Source organism: Microplitis demolitor, chromosome 8, assembly GCF_026212275.2.
Source record: "Microplitis demolitor isolate Queensland-Clemson2020A chromosome 8, iyMicDemo2.1a, whole genome shotgun sequence".
NCBI classification, from domain to species: domain Eukaryota; kingdom Metazoa; phylum Arthropoda; class Insecta; order Hymenoptera; family Braconidae; genus Microplitis; species Microplitis demolitor.
The window spans coordinates 14,671,287-14,683,883 of record NC_068552.1 but is presented as its reverse complement, the minus strand read 5'-3'; the positions used below and the strand labels follow the sequence as shown (position 1 = coordinate 14,683,883).

Sequence of the window (12,597 nt, the reverse complement as noted above, 5' to 3'; positions counted from 1 at the left end):
TTATTTATTTTATAATAAAAAACTCAAATGAAAAATTAAATTGGCTCAAAACATATTTTTAAAGATAATGTTTCTTGATAGGTTTTAAAACTAAAACAGATTAAATTTTTATGATAAAAATTATTATAAGTATTATATTTTTTATATGAGAAAAAAGTATTTTAATATTTCATAATAATATGTGATGATATGCTGTTGAGATAACTAAATAATTAACTACGAAAAAGTTATTTATCTTTATACTTTTATATCTTTGATAAATATTTTATATAATAAAATTATTTAATCTTAACTAATATAAAGAAAGGTCTAAAAAAATTATTTGATTGCTTTTTAAATTAATTAACATTTTAAACACAAACATATATTTTTTGTATTTTTGATAATAATCTTGTCGATACGTTCGTTTTTTAGAAAAAGAATATATCGTCATATTTATTATTATTATTAGTATTATTTATCTCTATATCTTCATAGGACAGGTTGAGATTTCATCTCTATATGTCTACGTATGTAATGATTGAAGTAGAGTGAGAAACAAAAAACAATTTTTTCATATCAATAGATCTTTTAAGATTGCTAATTTTGAAAATTTAAAATTCTCTATCGTCTATGATAAGTACGATATATATTAATAATTATTTAATAAAACTCCTTTACTTCATATATTAACAGCAATATTTCACTCATTTGAAGGTAGAAAACGATTTCTAATTTTTTTAAATTACTGGGATACCTCAAGATATTGAATTAAAAAAAAATTTTGCCACTTTATACCCTATAAAACCTGAGGACAAAAAAGAAAGTATTTTTTTTGTTTTTCACGCTACCCTTACAATTATATAATTTTTATAAGAAGCATAATACAATTTTATACTAAGGCATAAAAAATATTTAATTTAAAAATAACATACCCTATAAAAAAATCCATATGATGGGTTCCCACATGGAATTTTCAAATGAATTCCCATATGGTTCCCTATAGGAATATTAATCTGTTCCTTTATTCATCTACACGTATCAATAGACAATAGACATAGAAATTCAGATACCCTGGATTCTATAGAAAATACTTTTATAGAAACTCAGATTCTATGGGGATCTAGGTACCCGCAGTTTCCAACATGAATTCTAATGTAAATTCATAATTTCTATATTAATTCCTATAGTTTCTTAGATAATTCCATACTTTCCTATATGGATTTCAATGGGCTCCCATGCAATCCCTCATGGAATCTTTTGATAGTATATATTTAAGTACGTTATAATACTATTCCAATATCCCAGTGCGGACTATACACAACTTCAAAAGTGTTACTATATCTCCTTTGACATAATGAAAGTAATATTAATCAGCGTAAATTTATCTTGAGATTTTAAGAACGTAACTACGAGTAGGTGGTAGAGATTAAAAGTTTTCTCCATTACTTTAGGAAAATATATATGTTATTTATGAATAAATTACTGATTCGAAACTTTCATAGGACTTGGAAAATTAAGTGATAATTTTTAAATAGACTACTTAGCATTAAATTTATCCAAACTCGTTGGAGTTCCAATCAAATAAATTCCGAACAAATTTAATTACTTATGTAGGGATCATTAAACAGAGAAGCCCAGCAATTAATGATGAAATACCGCAAAGTGTAGTAGGAGCCCACCAAGCAACTTGACTAAGAAAGTCGATAATGTATGGAGCTGTCATAGATCCAAGTTGTGCCATAACTAAGATCATTCCCAGTGCTGTATTTCTAACGACTATTGGAAATAATTCAGAAGCGAGTAACATGTTGACAGTAAAACTTGTTATTAAGCAAAACTTTGCCACCATTGTCAATCCCATAATTACATTTATGTTTTCTTTTGGTACAGCTATGATAGACAACATACAAATAGACGCAAGCATATAAATTAAACAACTTGCTTTTTGGCAACTTAATTTTAACAAAACTACTGGAATTGACAGAAGTGCAATTAGTTCAATAGATGCTGCTATCGATGAGTAAATATAACGATTAGTTTCAAAAAGATCTATAGTGAAAACTGAAACAAAAAAACAAAAATAAATAATTTACTATGTGTATTTATAAAATAATTATTAATTTTTTTCTTACTTAGACAGTAGCCGACCGATAGAGTGACAAAGAATGCAAAACACATGATAAGAAGTTTGTTTCTTAAAACAGGATCTGAGAAAAGAATTTTCGATTTCCCAAAATATCGTTTGAATCCTTTTTTTTTGTTAGTTTTCATATCAGGACTTTCGAATCTTAATGATGGAGTGGGACTTTCTGTAATAAGAGTCGGTTTGTTAATTGCTTTATAATATTTTTCGATTATTTTTTTTGTTTCGTCATGACGATTTTGTGACATCAACCATCTTGGCGACTCTGGTACAAACCTGACAAGTAGAATAACATAAATACGTTTTAAGTAATAATAAGAAATTAATTTGTTTAGATGGATACTATGTAAATAAATTATAGATAAAAAAAAATTACCAAATGATAATTACTAATAACAAAGAAAACAATGCCAGTGATAATTGCAAGTATCGCCAATCCGAAACAAGATACGCAATGCCTATAAGAACCAAAGTGCCAATTGGAAACATAGTATCCATAACTGTGCCAATCAAATTTTTTTTGTGATTTTTTGTAACTTCCGACACTGTAAAATTCAAAATTTATCACTTGATTCCATACATTTGTTGAAAGTATATTCAATTTTTCTTACAAATTGTGTATGATGTTGAATACATAGAACTAACGCTTGCTCCGACAAAAAATTTGGAAACAACATAAGCCCAAAACCATGGAACTAATCCAGATGAAAATACAAAAACAATTTGTAATACTAAGCCGGTAATTAATGCTCGTTTTCTTCCATATTTATCTGAGTATATTCCCAAAATTAAATCACCTAATAATTTTCCAAGTGCATACGCAAGAAATGTATTTGCTCGATGCACTTTTCTATCGCAGACCAATTGCCACTGGTGTTAATGGAACATTAACAATATTATTATTGTTATCAATAATTATAAGTATTCATCATTAAATACCTACTTCATTGACAATCGTCGATCTTCCACTTTTATCAAATACAAACGATGAACAAGAAACAACACTGGTATTAAATTCACTATTTTTGACATAATCTGTGGCTTCTTCATATCCCAAGCTCGCGAGATACGTGTAATTATAATCATACTTTTGACATCCATTTATTATAGAAATATTTTTAATTTGTTCGTCTGTCCAATTTGCATTTGTAAGCTCCGGAATAGCGCACCAATAATTGGGTACCTTTATAAATTTTAAGTTTATCACGTATAAATAGATTAAATTATAAAAAGTGATAAATACCTCAGCAATGAATATATAAGACATCGTATGTAATCCATTTATTAGCGATACTGAGACACAAACGGCCAAAACAATCCAAAGAAGTTGTGAACCTTCTCCGAGTTTATCCAAAGCTCGCAAAATAAACTTCTCTTGAATTCGACTACTTTCTCTACTTTCCATGATTTATTCAATAAATGCTTTTGTATGATAGCTACGTTTTGTCTTAATAAAACCACGTTACAAAAAAATAAAAAAAAATCAACGACATAATATCATAAGTATTGAATTTTAACAGCCGTCTTCTTTAAACTGATAAAATAATATGACTTGGGTAACACTCTTAATCATTTTTTTGTTTTTATAATTTTTCAATATTGATTAAATCTACAAATGATTGTACCATTTGTATAAATAAAAAATATACATAAAAGATATGTAAAATTTAAGTCAGGAAAATCGAATGTCTCGGGTAATAATGTTATATTTGAATACAAACTGTTTATTCTATAGTCCGATTTTTAATCACAGAAATTGCTGAACCCACGTAGAGGCCTCATTACTTTACTTTAACGTTATCATTATTATATTTTATTACCCCTCTAAGTTTTACGAGCATTATCATTATTAGAATTGCTGAGTATTATAAAAATAATTAAAATATAAATAAATTTTTATATAAAAAAAATTTTTGAGAATACAATAACACGTTAGTACGAAATACAGAACATCAAGTTCCGGCTAGAATAAATAAGAAACTGCCGTCAGCCAGACTTAAGTTTATAAAATGATAATATCAAGATTCGTTTGAGTGATCCATTATCGCAAAGGAAGTGATTTCGATAATCTATTTCAAGCGCTACTGTCCCAATTGTTGGGGGGATTTACGTGTACCCATCCACAGTAACTATTGTGAAATAACGCTAATCATCCGCAGTAATATACAACTTTGCGCTAACGGTAGATAAGAAAAATACTTGGCACTTATTTAGTCTCACTGTAAATGTACAGTGTATCATTTATTGAATCCAGTTATCACATACTTGAATTGGCACTGTGTTAATCTACTAATTTTTTGATTCACAAAATAATACATAATTCAGAACAATGTATTCATTTTCAATGCCAATTGATAGTTGACTTTTTATGTTAAAATTTAAGGATCTAATGAATAAAGATGAAGCAGACATCGTACGAATTTTCAAAATTTGAATTAGGAATCACTCTTGAAAAATTAACTGATTTAAATGATTTTGGTTGCAATTGAAATGTCATCTCAAAGTTAATAATGACAGATAATATTTTCATTGTCACCATAATTAATTAAATGATTCAGATAATTTCTACAGAATTCAAGTGTGCTAGGTCAAACAAAAATGAATACGAAATCAAAATTAAATATGATTATAATCTATTGATAAAAACTATAATAAAAAAAATTTTATATTTAAACTTATTTAAATTCTATTCTTCAGTGGTATTTCCTCTTCAGTGTTGATATTATTTTCGTCATTTATTTCATTTTTGGGTATTGTAAAAATAAAAAGTCCTGTTGTAAATGATAAAGTAGCACAAAGTGCAGGGGGTACCCACCAGGAAACTTGGCCAAGTAAATCGACAATGTATGGTGCTGTCATTGATCCAATTTGTCCCATGAGTAAATTTGTTCCAAATGCCGAATTTCTAACGCCTGGGGGGAATGATTCTAAGCAATATAAAAAGATGATAGTAAAACATGCTGTTATAAAAAATTTTGATATCATTGTCATTCCCATAATTATATTTATTTTGCCTTCCGGGATTGCTATGGACGATAGTATACATATTGACGCAATAATGAGAAGTACAGCACTTGCTTTTTGGCAACTTAATTTTGACAAAATTATTGGAACTGACAAAAGTGACATTAGCTCAAAAATTGCTCCTATTGCTGAATATACATAGCGATTAGTTTCAAAAAGATCAATATTGAAAACTGAAATAAAAAAAAAAAGTAAATAATTGAATATATACCTATAGATATATTGATAAAAATAAATAAATTTTTTACTTACCAAGGTAGTAATAAAGTGAAAAAGTAACAGAGAATACATAATACATGCTAAAAATTTTTTTTCTTAATATTGGATCTGAAAATAAAATTGTCAAGTTTCCAAAATATCTTTTTAACCCTTTCTTTGGATTTATTTTCGTTATAGATTTTTCTAATGGTAATAATGTCAGTGTTGGGCTTTCTATAATAAGAGTAGGTGGATTAATAGCTTTATAATATGTCTCGATTATTTTCTGGGCTTCATCATGACGATTTTGTGATATTAACCACCGTGGTGACTCTGGCACAAACCTAATGAGTATCAAAACATAAGTTGTAAAATAAAAATGATAAAAAAGTTTTTTAGATAAGAGGCTGTTTATAAAATACGTTCACACTTATGGGGGAGGGGGTGTAGCATACTGCGACAAAATGAAGCAAGGGGGTCGGGGGGTCTAAGGAAACATGCTTTAAGCTGTTCATGAAACAATTTTGCAAATTTTTCTTTCGGTTTTTTTTTCATTTTATTTTTTTATCACAATAGAAAGTTATTCGCTTCATATTTGTGAATATATATAACTATTAGGGTGATTGAAAAAATAATAAATTTTTTTTTTCTCGCAAACAGGTTCAAAAGTTTCATTTAGATAAAAAAAGACGCCTGTAAAAATTAGAGCTCTTAATATTAACATTAAGAGGTTCCGCATTGCACTTTTCTATTTTCCATAAGAATAACATGGGAAAAATTTTTTTTCGTCTTCTGATTTTTATGAGTAGCTAACGATACGTCATAGGAATAATTGGCAGGCATATTTTTGTAGGTAATTGAATGCTTTACAAAAAAAGTTTCTAATTATTTTTAGTAGATTTCATAGAAATCTAACTATTGTATTTGTCCTCATAATGGAATTTTCGAAAAATTTTGCTACCTCTTAACTCAGCTCGACGAGCTGAGTCAGAAAATACATTTGGTTCAAAAGTTTATATATATATATATATATATATATATATATATGTAATATAACGCGCGGTTCTCCAACGATAGCGTCCACAATTCTATACCGATCTCAATAAATCTTAGTATACTTATTCAATGGACGATTATCTTGGATGAGTTCGAAGATGAGCCAATTCGCCAATAAGTTCCGAAGTTATGGTTAATTTAAATTTTGTAAAGTTTTCAAAAAAAAATTTATTTATCGATTTAACTGGATGTAACTTTTAAACGGAAAGAGATAGCTCATTTTAGTTTGTTCTATGTGAAAGCTCGTTCGATTGTCATCAATTTTCACTATACAACTCATTGGTTTAACCATTTTGTCTAATAGATAAATAATTTTAAACATTCATAAAATATTATAATAAATAATTTTATTTATGTTTTCACTTTGATTATAGACGATGCTGATTTTTTCTCTAATGCATCGTTAGCTACTTATAAAAATCAGAAGATGAGAAAAAAATTTTTTCCATGTTATTCTTATGGAAAATAGAAAAGTGCAATGCGGAACCTATTAAAGTTAATATTAAGAGCTCTAATTTTCACAGGCATCTTTTTTTTATCTAAATGAAACTTTTGAACCTGTGTGCGAGAATAAAGAAAATTTATTATTTTTTGAATCACTCTAATAAATATATATGTGATTCCATCATAATGGAAGGGGTTATATTGATAGGGGGATCAAGGAAATTATGACATATCGTGATGAAGGGGGGTGGGGATCTAAAAAGGTAGAATTTTGCGTGACGTATTTTATGAACGGTCCCTAACTACTATAAAAATTAAAAAGAAAAAAATAATTAACCAAATCAGAATTATTAATGCAACAGTAAAAGATGATAGGACTAATTGCAAATGTCGCCAATTTAATAAAAAAAAAGCTATACTTGTAAGAACTAAAGAACCAATTGGAAACATTGAATCAATAATGGCGCCGAATAGGTTTTTTCTGTGACTTTTGGTAATTTCCGACACTACGATTTTTAAAATTATTATTCAATTGTCAAACTTTTTTGAAAAGTATAATGAATACTTCTTACGAATTGTGTACGCTGATGAATACATAGAGCTAACGCTTATTCCTAAAATAAATCGTAAAATAATATAAGCCCAAAGCCATGGAACTAATGCACATGATGAAACCGCAATAGTTTGTAACAATAATCCAATAATTAATGCTCTTTTTCTTCCAAATTTATCTGCAACTGCTCCCAAAGTTCCATCACCGACAAGTTTTCCAAATGCAAATACAAGAAATGTATTTGCTCGATGCACTTTTCTATCGCAGACCAATTGCCACTGGTGTTAATGGAACATTAACAATATTATTATTGTTATCAATAATTATAAGTATTCATCATTAAATACCTACTTCATTGACAATCGTCGACCTTCCACTTTTATCAAATACAAACGATGAACAAGAAACAACACTGGTATTAAATTCACTATTTTTGACATAATTCGTGGCTTCTTCATATCCCAAGCTCGCGAGATACGTGTAATTATAATCATACTTTTGACATCCATTTATTATAGAAATATTTTTAATTTGTTCGTCTGTCCAATTTGCATTTGTAAGCTCCGGAATAGCGCACCAATAATTGGGTACCTTTATAAATTTTAAGTTTATCACGTATAAATAGATTAAATTATAAAAAGTGATAAATACCTCAGCAATGAATATATAAGACATGGTATTTAATCCGTTTATCAATGACACTAAGATGCTAGCGAATAAAACAATCCAAAGAAGCTGTGAGCTTTGTCCAAGTTCATCTAGAGCTTGTAAAATAAATTTCTCTTGAATTTGTTTGTCTTCTTGAGTTCTCATGATTAATTCACTTGATTCTATTATATCACAGTTAGTTCTATTATATATAAAATACTTTATAATTTATTTACAGTAATTTGATAGAACGATACTACGAGAGTAATTTCTGACGGTTGACTTCTTTAAAATGATAAGATTGCATAATTAAAATACACTTTGGAATTATTATTTTTTTTAATATAATTTGTATTACACATAGATATGGATAATAATAAATGAAATCGCTGATACCAAACGTATATATAAGTAAGAATTCTTTATTTGACTTTAATCTCATATTTGTTTTTTTTTTTATAATTCCCTAATTTCGTGATAATTAAGAAAAATATTTCGTTTTCAAGTAGAAGTTTATTTACGAAAATTGGAACACTTACATACCAAATATAAATTATACTAAGTCCCAGGTACATCAACGAACTGTCAAAAGCCGGGCTTACGTTACTCAAAAGATAACTTAGAGATATGTACAAGTGATTTATCATCATAAAATTAATAATTATGACAATAAGAAATAACTTTTGGCCTCCATTGTTTTAAATGTTGGGAAATTTATGAATATTTCTCAGTGACTTTGAAGATATAAAATGAACTATACATAGTGATACTTGTCTGCCTGAATGATAAATTAGAAGAATACCAGACATTTGTTTAGTCGCACACAGAAAAAACAATTAACTTGAATCAACTAAATAAATAGACATGTAAAAAATTATAATATCTGTAACGGTATTTTTTTGAAACCTTGACTTTTTGAATTCTTAAATTATTTGTTTGTAATTGAACAATCTCTGTACATTTGCTATGTAACCAAGCTATAAAAAATAAGAGTACTTTAGTAACAGCTTTCTGTATTGCGAGCTGGCCACAAAAGTGACACTTTTTTGGAGTGTAATATGACCAGCAAAACCGAAGGGTCATGTGAAGCAAGTCCGAAATCAATGGGTTTGCGCACATTTGCCCCACATGACTACTTTTAGTTTGGGGAGAGAAAAAAATTATTTTTAAATTAATTCAAGTTCTATTATTCTTAAGTGGAATTTCCTCTTTAATCTTAATATTATTTTTATTATTCAGTTCATTTTTGGATATTATAAGGATAAAAAGTCCAGTTGCGAAAGATAAAGTTGCACAAAGTGCAGGGGGTACCCAACGAGCAACTTGACCAAGTAAATCGACAATATATGGTGCTGTCATTGATCCAATTTGTCCCATGACCAAACTTGTTCCAAAAGCGGAATTTCTAACACCTGGGGGAAATAATTCTAAGCAAAACAACGCGATAGTCGTATAACATACTGTTACGAGAAATTTTGATATCATTGTCATGACCATAGCTACATATACATATTTTTTTGAAACAGTTCCGATTGTTAGCATAGAAATAGACAAAATTATGTGAAGTAGAGCATTTGCTTTTTGGCAACTGAAAAATATCAGAATCGCTGGCACTGATGTGAGTGCTATTAATTCAATAATTGCTCCTATTGTTGAATAAATATAACGATTTGTTTCAAATATATCAATATTGAGAACTGAAATTAAAACGAACGTTATTAGATACTTAAATAAAAACATACAAATGTTTAAAAAAAAAAAAATACTTTTTTTTTTCTTACTGAGATAATAGCTGACTGAAAAAGTAGCAAAAAATGTGTAGTACATAATAATTATATTTATTCTCAAAATTGGATCTGAGAATAAAATTGACGAATTTCCAAAATATCGTTTCAAGCCTTTTTTTGGGTTATTTTTCAATACAGGTTTTTCGAGCGGTAAGAATGTTCGCATTGGATCTTCTGTGGTAACAGACAGTTGATTAATAGTTTTATAATATTTTTTGATTAATTTTTTTGCTTCGCTATGACGATTTTGTGATATCAACCATCTTGGCGACTCTGGTACAAACCTGAAAAGTAGAATAACATAAATACGTTTTAAGTGATGATAAAAAAATAATGTTTTGAGATGAATTATATTAGAATTATAAAGAAAGAAAATTACCAAATAATAATTACTAATAACAAAGTAAATAATGACAGTGTTAATTGCAAATGTCGCCAATCTGATGAGAAATATGCAATACTTATAAGAACTAAAGTTCCAATTTGAAACATTGAATCAATAATGGCACCGAATACCTTTTTTCTGTGGCTTGTAGCAATTTCGGACACTATATTATTTCGATAATTATTATTATTTAATCAACAACTTTCGTTAAAAATATACACTGCAAAAAATTCGCAGAGTAAATGTAGAGTGAATCCGAAGTTTTCACGGAATGATTTTGTTTTTTAAACTCCGGAACCCCGGGTGATTGAGTGAATTCGAATTGGAATGAAATCCGTATTCACTCTGGATTCACTCCAGACTTCTTAAAGTGTAATGAGTTATTTCTTACACATTGTATAAGCTGTTGAATACAAAGAACTAACGCTTGCACCTACAAGAAATTTGAATACAATATAAGCCCAAAACCATGGAACTAATGCAGATAAAGGCATGGCAACAGTTTGTAACACTAAGCTAATAATTAATGATTTTTTCCTTCCATATTTATCCGCGGCTATTCCCAAAATTCCACCACCTACTAGTTTTCCAAATGCGTATGCAAGAAATGTATTTGCTCGATGCACTTTTCTATCGCAGACCAATTGCCACTGGTGTTAATGGAACATTAACAATATTATTATTGTTATTAATAATTATAAGTATTCGTCGTTGAATACCTACTTCATTGACAATCGTCGACCTTCCACTTTTATCAAATACAAACGATGAACAAGAAACAACACTGGTATTAAATTCACTATCTTTGACATAATCTGTGGCTTCTTCATATTCCAAGCTCGCGAGATACGTGTAATTATAATCATACTTTTGACATCCATTTATTATAGAAATATTTTTAATTTGTTCGTCTGTCCAATTTGCATTTGTAAGCTCCGGAATAGCGCACCAATAATTGGGTACCTTTATAAAATTTAAGTTTATCACGTATAAATAGATTATTTCATAAAAAGTGATAAATACCTCAGCAATGAATATATAAGACATGGTATTTAATCCGTTTATCAATGACACTAAAATGCTAGCGAATAAAACAATCCAAAGAAGTTGTGAACTTTGTCCTAGTTCATCTAACGCTTGTAAAATAAACTTCTCTTGAATTTCGTTGTCTTCTTGAGTTACCATGATTAAATTAATGAGTGATTGTGAATTGAAATAAAATCCAGATCACTTCGCTGAAAAGAGAAGCTCCCTACTTACTCCGTATTCGGAGTAATCTTTTAACAAACTCCAGAACTCCGATTGAAGAAGTGAATTTGAATTTTAATACAATTCGTAATCACTCCGAATTCACTCCCGATTTTTAACAGTGTATCAGAGGTACATTCTATAAAAATTAAACTCGTGTTTTAAAAATTCTTTAATGCAAATTATTCACAGTAATTTGACAAAATAAAATCGTGAGTCTGATTTTGCCGGTTATCTTTCCTAAAATGATAAAACGAATAATAATTATACTTTTTATATTTTTTTTATGATGTAGATATGGATAATACGCGAAACTGTTGTTAGCATACTTATATAAATTATTTTTATTAAATTATACTCCTTTTTTTTTAAATTAATGTATTTTATTACCAATAGTAAAATTACTGAATAGTTTTTGCGATATTATAAACAATAAATGTTTCTTTTTCAATTCAAATTTAAAAAAAAAACTCCATGTACAGGCAGAATGTGTAATATAATGTCCCAGCTAGATTAACGAACTGTCAAAAGTCCGTCTTTCATTACTAAAAAGATAAGTTGATGATAAGCTAAGTGATCAACTATCACAAAGAAAATGATTACGATAATTTAATTATTTCAATTAACTATTGTCCCAAATGGTGGAGGGATCTACATATATACTCTATCGTAGCTGTAAAGCTTTACGTAGTGATACATGGTATGTATCAGTCATAGACTAGACAAATACCAGACACTTGTTTAAGTATCACCGTTAAAACACAATGTTTTTTTCTGAACTTATAATTAATATAGCTAGACAATACTTAAAATGTTATGTTATAAATCTTTTAATTTTTTTCACGAAAAAGTCTAAAATTTAGAAGCGTTTACATTTTTGAATCTAGTAAATAAATATTTTTAATTTCCCGCTAAGAAAATTTAAAATTTTTTAAAATTCGGGAAGTTATTGGTTTCGATCAGATTTTCGAAAATCGAGTTTCTATCAGATCTTGACGTTTTGAGGTACTAGGAAGCTATTCTAATTCCAAGATGATTTCCGAGTGAGTGTATGTATGTACGTATTGTGGCTTAAATAACATCTAATTAAGCATATGCATCTTCTATATATTTTTGGATTTTTGTTTGA

The 12,597-nt window shown here is 28.4% G+C and overlaps 3 protein-coding genes across 5 annotated transcripts; all 3 read right to left on the bottom strand.

Moving 5' to 3' along the window:
* Nucleotides 1-297: 297 nt before the first annotated feature.
* LOC103573198 (organic cation transporter protein-like) lies at nt 298-4,225 on the bottom strand. Of its 2 annotated transcripts, none has more exons than XR_008404117.1 (7): nt 3,369-4,225; nt 3,069-3,308; nt 2,737-2,995; nt 2,502-2,670; nt 2,115-2,401; nt 915-2,043; nt 298-787 (listed from the first exon to the last, which is right to left on the bottom strand). XR_008404117.1 is itself a non-coding variant. In XM_053741237.1 (7 exons), exons 2-7 carry the CDS (start codon nt 3,528-3,530, stop codon nt 1,589-1,591), a joined length of 1,572 nt encoding a protein of 523 aa, XP_053597212.1. In that variant the 5' UTR covers nt 3,531-3,734; nt 3,847-4,225; the 3' UTR covers nt 298-1,588. The 2 variants fall into 2 exon arrangements, 1 of the variants encoding a protein (XP_053597212.1); XM_053741237.1 differs by having other exon boundaries at nt 298-2,043; nt 3,369-3,734; nt 3,847-4,225.
* Nucleotides 4,226-4,804: 579 nt separating this feature from the next.
* On the bottom strand, nt 4,805-8,455 carry LOC103573327 (organic cation transporter protein). Its single transcript, XM_053741573.1, has 6 exons — nt 8,052-8,455; nt 7,752-7,991; nt 7,420-7,678; nt 7,185-7,353; nt 5,402-5,691; nt 4,805-5,322 (listed from the first exon to the last, which is right to left on the bottom strand). The coding sequence occupies exons 1-6, from the start codon at nt 8,211-8,213 to the stop codon at nt 4,805-4,807; spliced, it is 1,638 nt and encodes a 545-aa protein (XP_053597548.1). The 5' UTR covers nt 8,214-8,455.
* Nucleotides 8,456-8,501: 46 nt separating this feature from the next.
* Nucleotides 8,502-12,004, bottom strand: LOC128668383 (organic cation transporter protein-like). 2 transcript variants are annotated; one of them, XM_053741236.1, is made up of 7 exons: nt 11,859-12,004; nt 11,244-11,708; nt 10,944-11,183; nt 10,612-10,870; nt 10,215-10,383; nt 9,830-10,119; nt 8,502-9,745 (listed from the first exon to the last, which is right to left on the bottom strand). In XM_053741236.1, the coding sequence occupies exons 2-7, from the start codon at nt 11,403-11,405 to the stop codon at nt 9,225-9,227; spliced, it is 1,641 nt and encodes a 546-aa protein (XP_053597211.1). In that variant the 5' UTR covers nt 11,406-11,708; nt 11,859-12,004; the 3' UTR covers nt 8,502-9,224. The 2 variants fall into 2 exon arrangements, with proteins under 2 accessions (XP_053597211.1, XP_053597210.1); XM_053741235.1 differs by lacking the exon at nt 11,859-12,004 and adding an exon at nt 11,798-11,845.
* Between the last annotated feature and the right edge of the window lie 593 nt (nt 12,005-12,597).

Bases quoted from the DNA above. Each gene is read 5' to 3' on its own strand.
- LOC103573198 (XM_053741237.1), bottom strand. From the start codon at position 3,530: ATGGAAAGTAGAGAAAGTAGTCGAATTCAAGAGAAGTTTATTTTGCGA. The intron at 3,309-3,368 runs GTATTTATCACT...AAATTTATAAAG, and splicing joins CTTATATATTCATTGCTGAG to GTACCCAATTATTGGTGCGC. The intron at 2,402-2,501 runs GTAATTTTTTTT...TCTACTTGTCAG, and splicing joins TTATTAGTAATTATCATTTG to GTTTGTACCAGAGTCGCCAA.
- LOC103573327 (XM_053741573.1), bottom strand. From the start codon at position 8,213: ATGAGAACTCAAGAAGACAAACAAATTCAAGAGAAATTTATTTTACAA. The intron at 7,354-7,419 runs GTAAGAAGTATT...TAAAAATCGTAG, and splicing joins TTCATCAGCGTACACAATTC to TGTCGGAAATTACCAAAAGT. The intron at 5,323-5,401 runs GTAAGTAAAAAA...TTTTTATTTCAG, and splicing joins TTCACTTTATTACTACCTTG to TTTTCAATATTGATCTTTTT.
- LOC128668383 (XM_053741236.1), bottom strand. From the start codon at position 11,405: ATGGTAACTCAAGAAGACAACGAAATTCAAGAGAAGTTTATTTTACAA. The intron at 10,871-10,943 runs GTAGGTATTCAA...CATTAACACCAG, and splicing joins GGTCGACGATTGTCAATGAA to TGGCAATTGGTCTGCGATAG. The intron at 10,384-10,611 runs GTAAGAAATAAC...GAAATAATATAG, and splicing joins TTCAACAGCTTATACAATGT to TGTCCGAAATTGCTACAAGC.